This window comes from Mangifera indica, chromosome 4 (genome assembly GCF_011075055.1).
Source record: "Mangifera indica cultivar Alphonso chromosome 4, CATAS_Mindica_2.1, whole genome shotgun sequence".
In the NCBI taxonomy this organism is placed as follows: Eukaryota; Viridiplantae; Streptophyta; class Magnoliopsida; order Sapindales; family Anacardiaceae; genus Mangifera; species Mangifera indica.
The window spans coordinates 5,423,822-5,429,917 of NC_058140.1; the positions used below are offsets into that span (position 1 = coordinate 5,423,822).

The following is a 6,096-nucleotide window of genomic DNA, read 5'->3' on the forward strand; positions in this document are numbered from 1 at the left end:
ATTTATAAAATTATAAATTATATACATAATACTATTTTTTCCTTTTGTAGTACAAGACTTCAAAATCGCTTTTCTTTGAAGGAGTGAAGAGTTTCTCCATTTTTTCTTCTAAATTTCAGGGCCCTATGCTAGCTAGCTAGCTAGAGCTGCAGCAAAACATAATTCGACCAATAATATGTATGTTTAGAAAACAATTTGGTGCCATTAATCCAATCTAATTAAGGAAACAAATGATCCAAGTATAGAACTCCAAGGCAGATAACCCTTTATTACTTCATAAAGATCTTCAACCCTAATGAAAAATCAAGTTGATATATTCTACTTTATATGCCACTCTAGTAAATCAACAAGGAGTAGAAACTCATAGATTAATAAAGTTATCAAATTGCAGGCTTCTTGGTTTAAAACATTGACAAACTTAGGAAATGGTTATATTACAATTTGACAGTAGTTGGGATCGTAGTTGAATTTATAATTTCAACAGAAATGTTAATGCTCCAACCATGGCCAAAATCCAGACTGATCGTCCATGCCACAGAACATGCTGCTGAGACTTTCTTCTTTACCCATCTGGAGGTCAGGCCTTGACGATGAGTTGTGGTGGTGGAAAAGTTGAGCCACTCCGGTTGGAGTTGGCCTCACTAATGAAGATGAAGTTGGGAAAAGAGGTCTACTTTTTGGATGATTAGATAGAGGGCTGTCAATAGCTGGTGTCCTTGAGATATCCAATTTTATATCTGAACTGTTCTCGCTTCTATTACTGCAAGATCCCTCGGTTTCCTTATTCAGATTGATCGATTCTGTAACTTCTCTACTTTTCAGTGCCAATATCTGTAATCAAAATTAATTAGCTGTTAACCAATCAAAATTAAAAGCATATATATTACCAGAGATATATGCTAAATAAACAAATAATATTTCATATATTTTTCAATTTGTATGTAATAGAGATCTTCGTGTCATGATTACGCTTTATCCAGAAATTGTAATCAATCCGTCCATCAAAAAGTTAAAGAAATGATAAGAGAGAAAAGAAGCTTTCTGAAAAGCCTCCATCGGTTGAAGAACCTAACAGAAATAAAGGTTCTTAAAATCATTAACCAGGTAAAAAGTCAAAAAGCATGCATGAACCATTAAAAAAACCATGATCTCCAAAATTCATTCTACATAATCAATGCAAATCCAAATAAAAAATTTAAGATTTAAGTCATTCTGTATCCCATAGACTAACCTCAGCATGAAGCTTCTGGTTTTGAGCTTGAAGCTTGTCATTATCTGCTTTGATGGTTTCATATTGTCTCTTAAGGAGATCATAGTCTTTCTCAAGTTGCTTGGTTTTCCATCTAGCCCTTCTGTTTTGGAACCAAATAGCGATCTGTCTTGGTTGGAGACCAAGAGCCCTAGCCAGCTGCATTTTTCTCTCAGGCTCAAGTTTGTTCCCCAATTCAAAATTCTTTTCAAGGGTTTTCACCTGCTCCATGTTAAGCCTCCTCTTCTTTTCTCCTGCCTGTGATCCGTCGTCAGACAAATCATCCTCTCCATTTGCTTCTTCACCAATATCGATTCCTGAGAACGACATTGATCGCTTTCCTATAAACGATGCAACCCCTGCTACAACAATTAATTTACTTCAAATCTGAAAAAGTTCAAAAATGCTGTACACAGTACACGTGTCGTCTGTGAATGAGAGAGAGAGAGAGAGAGGGAGATCGAGAGAGTACCGTGAAAGTCTTGAGGTGTGCATGCTGATAGAATTGGATTGAGCGAGGTGGGAGGTTGATGGTCCTCTTCATGTGCAGTTTGTAGCATGAAATTTGTTGGGAAGAAAGCCATCCCATTGCAAGTCATGACCTAACTAACTTGTGCAACAAATCTCTGGAGTTCTGATGAGAATCTCAGGGTCATGTTCAGACTAGAGAAAGTTTGAAGATTTTCTGAGAAAAAGAGATCTTTTTGTAGGAAAAGGAACTGAGAGACTTGATAAATTATAACAAGCAAAAATATAGTTTCTTGAACTGAAAGGAGATGAAGAGATGGAGCTTATATACCTTATCAGTTGCTAGGATTCAGATTTATATATAAAATTAAATTTCGAGAGAAAGAGGAGTGATGGAAGAGTGATGGAAGAGTGAGGAAGAGATGTTTGATAATTCTATAGTTCTACCTCTCTTTATATGAGGGGGCATTTCACTTGCTGTTTTTGCTTTTCCTTAGTAGTTTGATAATTAAGCTGTTGGAGAAAAATCGAATAAAATTACACACTTGGATGTACTTCAACTATTTAGAATAAAAAGAATAAATTATTTCTTTAGAAACCTCCCTTGCCAGCTATATGGCAATACATTACCTAGATGAAAAAAATTCAAAGCATTCTTAAGAAACAAGTAGTGATGTTATCTCAATAAAGTCAGTTGTCTTTTAAGATAAAGAAATTTTAGAATAAAGCACTTAGAATGAACTGTTGAAGGGAGAGAAAACGGGGGGTGGGGGGTGCGGGGGTTCACATTTAAAAGCTAGTTTTGTATGAAGTGGGTGATGAGTTAATAATATAAAATATGTTAAAATTCAGTAATATTGATGAATGGGTAAACCAAGTAGATCAGAGTAACACTGTTATGTGCTAATTATATTGAAGAAAGAGATTAGGTTACTTAAATAAAAAAAAGAGAAATTTGAGAGAGAGAGAGAGAGAGGACCAGGAATCTAGGATGGGTCCAATGAGAGGGGCAGGCTTTGCCACCTAACCCACCAACAGGTATCATGCATTAAGGCGAACCTCTTTCCAATCCATTATCCTTTCATCAGTTTCAGCTATGTTGTTGCATTTGAGAAAAAAAAGAGAGAGGGAGACGAGGGCTTTGAAAAGCACAAGCAAATTCCCTGTTCTAATAACCCTACCAGACCTGGTCTTTTTCGTCTCTGTACCCTCCATCTCTATCTCCACTCTTCCTCTCTCTTCTGCTACTTCCCCACCACCCCCTCGTCATGTCCAATCCCGCACTCTATTTTATAAATACATGTATATCAGTGTATCTCTTGCTTGTTATTTAAGTTTCAAATGGATGGAATTTGCCAGATACCATTATTTAATTGATATAACACACAGAAACGTACGTCTGGTGTACAAAAATCTGGTTCCCTAATTAATTTTGTAAACTTACGATGATGAGATTCAGCAAGAAATCATATGTATGTAAGCACATGATAATATTAGAAAAATTGTAAAGTTAGGTTATATTTAATTATGTTTTTATTTAATAAAATAGAATAACTGATAGTTCAGAAAAAATTTACATGAGTTTAATGTATTTATGAGTTATGATTTGGTAAATGGTACAATATGGATTTTAGGGTTATTCAACCTTGTTGAGAGAATTCAATTATTGCTTGTAATAGTCAGGACCTTTCTCCAAAACCCTCACACAAAAAATGAGATTGCTTTACCCATTGAAATCTATCAAAGAGGTTTTTAAAGTGAAAGGCTAGTTAGTGCATTTAACAAAATTTAAGAGTATTACGTATTTAGAAAGTAGGACATATCTAATATTAATTTGTGATGATCATACAAATCTGTTCAATTTTATTTTGTTCATGCTTAAAATTAATCTTGGAGCATAGACACATTTGGATATAGAATCTACAATCTTGGAACTAAAATCCTGAATTAGTGTTTGAAAATATGAAATCAGAGTTTGGTTAAATTTTGATTTTAGGGTTATATTTTTGATAAATTGAACCTTGCAATTATGCTAATTTTAGTGCTTTAAGGTTTAAAAATTGAGTTTGCACAAAATCAATTTCGCAAGTAGCATCTTTTTCTGACTCAATTGAGCTGTGAACCATCGCGGTTGGTGACCTTTTCTTTTTTTTGTCGTGACTTTGTAGCATGAATCTAGGCAACGATATCTTTGGCGCTGCTAGTAGCTGGAGGCGTGTAATCACGCCCATTTTCCATTAGTTGGATTGGAACCATCATAGATGAATTAGAATTAGGAGAAAAATAAGTTATTGATGATTGCATGCGGTTTCATGATTTTATTACGATTTTACAACAAATTAATCTTATAGTTGATAGATCTGAACCAGGGCCACCCATTGAAGCATCTTTAAATCTGAGCAATTTTCAATTTTGGTTTCAAAATTTTGCTTCTTGTACAAGTTGTCATTCAGATGTGCTTTAAGCTAAGCTATAAAAGTCAAACAACAAAATTATATGTATATAGTTTTAGTACATAATTTGAATACATAAATAATATGTCATTATGTGATTAAATAATTTTGAATTAACGATAAAATAATATTTAACCACATAATGATATATTATTTATAAACTCAAATTATATAAAATAAATTTATACACATAACATTATTCAACAGTTATATATGTTGCTTTCGATGGAGACGTCCCCTTCATAAAATATCAATATTCGATAGAGTCTTCTGGGTTACTATGTTATTACTATTCTAAATTTTTACGTCTCCATTTCATTGATTTTGGTAAAAGAGAAAGATGACTAGCCGTTTATAAAGTATATGCATATGTCGTCAAACAACCTATATGTATAAGAAGTCTTGTTTTTTAAAGTTTATGGGAAAGTACGTGGTAATGGTTCCTATTAATATGCATTTTGTCTAAGTTTTATTGTCCAAGATATATGCATGAAAATTAAGGAAATTAAAAATTAATGAGTGAATTTTAAAAAGAAGAATTCGAAATCACCAAATGAAAAATGAATATGAAGGTATGATTTTTATGGCAGAATCATGGGTAAAAAGAAGAATACAAAATGAGTTGTAAACTATCAAAACCTTTAAACATGGCACCCACCGCCACCGGACATGTTCAAAGAGCCAAGAAAGTGAGTGAAAAGAAGCCTTTTTGTCAACAATTTGAACCCCATGAACCCACACTTTTATACCATTGATTTGAAGGATATAACATTTACTAGGTTAGGTCAGTGCCTAAATATACCGTCGAGGAAGAAAGGTTAAAAAAGACTTGTACAGAATTTTCTTCAGCTAGCTTAAATTGTTCACTTCTGTACGTACATGCATGGATAAATCACTAAATAGTGCAACAGAAAACTAAACTTTCACTATTCTTTTCCTTTCCTTACATCTTTTCTTTTTTCCCTTTATCATTTTGTCCAAACGTGGCAAAAAAAAACACACATACACATAGGCCCCATGATAAGAATCAAGTTTCTAACATATGGCCCCAAAAATAGCTAACTAGCCACAAACTTTCAAACCCACAAATTCGTGTATAATGTATCTGGATTACCGTGCCATTTTCCGTTTAGTCTTTCAAGTGAATGAATGTTATAGAACTGAATTGAAGGCTGAGATTTTCACATTGTTAAAGCAACGCTGTCTATCATCAATAGATTTAAATAGTAGTTGGCTTTTTCATCTGTTATCCTCGTACGTACTATTCCTTAAACCCTAATTAATTACAGTATCATTTTTTCTTTCCATGGAAGATGTCTCTAGGCTCCAGCAAGAAGATCAAATATGCTTGTTAAATAATGAAAGATTTGTGTGTGTGAACCTTATGATCATCAAAATGATTAGCTGCATCTGCATGCCTTATACAATCTACAGCGGGGATGTATCCAAAATGAAAGATGGGATCCACCAATCTGCTGTTTGGTGAGGAGGACCCACTGAATACTGCTTTTAAATAGGGGAAAGACAAGCCACTCTCTCTGCTTGCACATGATTTTATTAGCTGAAGCTTAAGGCTACCCCATTGGAATGGGGTGGATCCATGTTCTTAATCTGTTAACCCTTTTTATTATTTTTTTAATGAAATAACATAGCTAACATTTTTAACCAATTAATTATTATAAAAGAAGACCTGAATTTCCCATCCACATGCCCTCATGCGTCATCCCATGTGCCTTCTTTTTCTTCATGTCATACGCTTTATTTCTTTTATATTTGTTGATTTTCTTTATTTTTATATTAGCATTTTGATATTGATTTATCAACTGCTGGTCCAGTTATTTTTTTCTTATTTAATTCATCCCTCGTGCCTATGCTAAGCTTTTATCAAGAGAAATAGGACCCATTAATCAGAACAGTCATTAAACT

General features: G+C 33.7%; 1 protein-coding gene across 3 annotated transcripts; it reads right to left on the bottom strand.

Annotated features, from left to right (window-relative positions):
* Positions 1-240: 240 nt before the first annotated feature.
* Positions 241-2,188, bottom strand: LOC123213079 (homeobox-leucine zipper protein ATHB-13-like). 3 transcript variants are annotated; one of them, XM_044632432.1, is made up of 4 exons: positions 2,049-2,188; positions 1,722-1,934; positions 1,232-1,611; positions 241-831 (listed from the first exon to the last, which is right to left on the bottom strand). In XM_044632432.1, exons 2-4 carry the CDS (start codon positions 1,846-1,848, stop codon positions 490-492), a joined length of 849 nt encoding a protein of 282 aa, XP_044488367.1. In that variant the 5' UTR covers positions 1,849-1,934; positions 2,049-2,188; the 3' UTR covers positions 241-489. The 3 variants fall into 3 exon arrangements, with proteins under 3 accessions (XP_044488367.1, XP_044488366.1, XP_044488368.1); XM_044632431.1 differs by having other exon boundaries at positions 1,722-1,949; XM_044632433.1 differs by having other exon boundaries at positions 1,232-1,608; positions 1,722-2,164.
* Between the last annotated feature and the right edge of the window lie 3,908 nt (positions 2,189-6,096).

Bases quoted from the DNA above. Each gene is read 5' to 3' on its own strand.
- LOC123213079 (XM_044632432.1), bottom strand. From the start codon at position 1,848: ATGACTTGCAATGGGATGGCTTTCTTCCCAACAAATTTCATGCTACAA. The intron at 1,612-1,721 runs GTACTCTCTCGA...TAATTGTTGTAG, and splicing joins CACACCTCAAGACTTTCACG to CAGGGGTTGCATCGTTTATA. The intron at 832-1,231 runs GTTAGTCTATGG...TTTTGATTACAG, and splicing joins ACCAGAAGCTTCATGCTGAG to ATATTGGCACTGAAAAGTAG.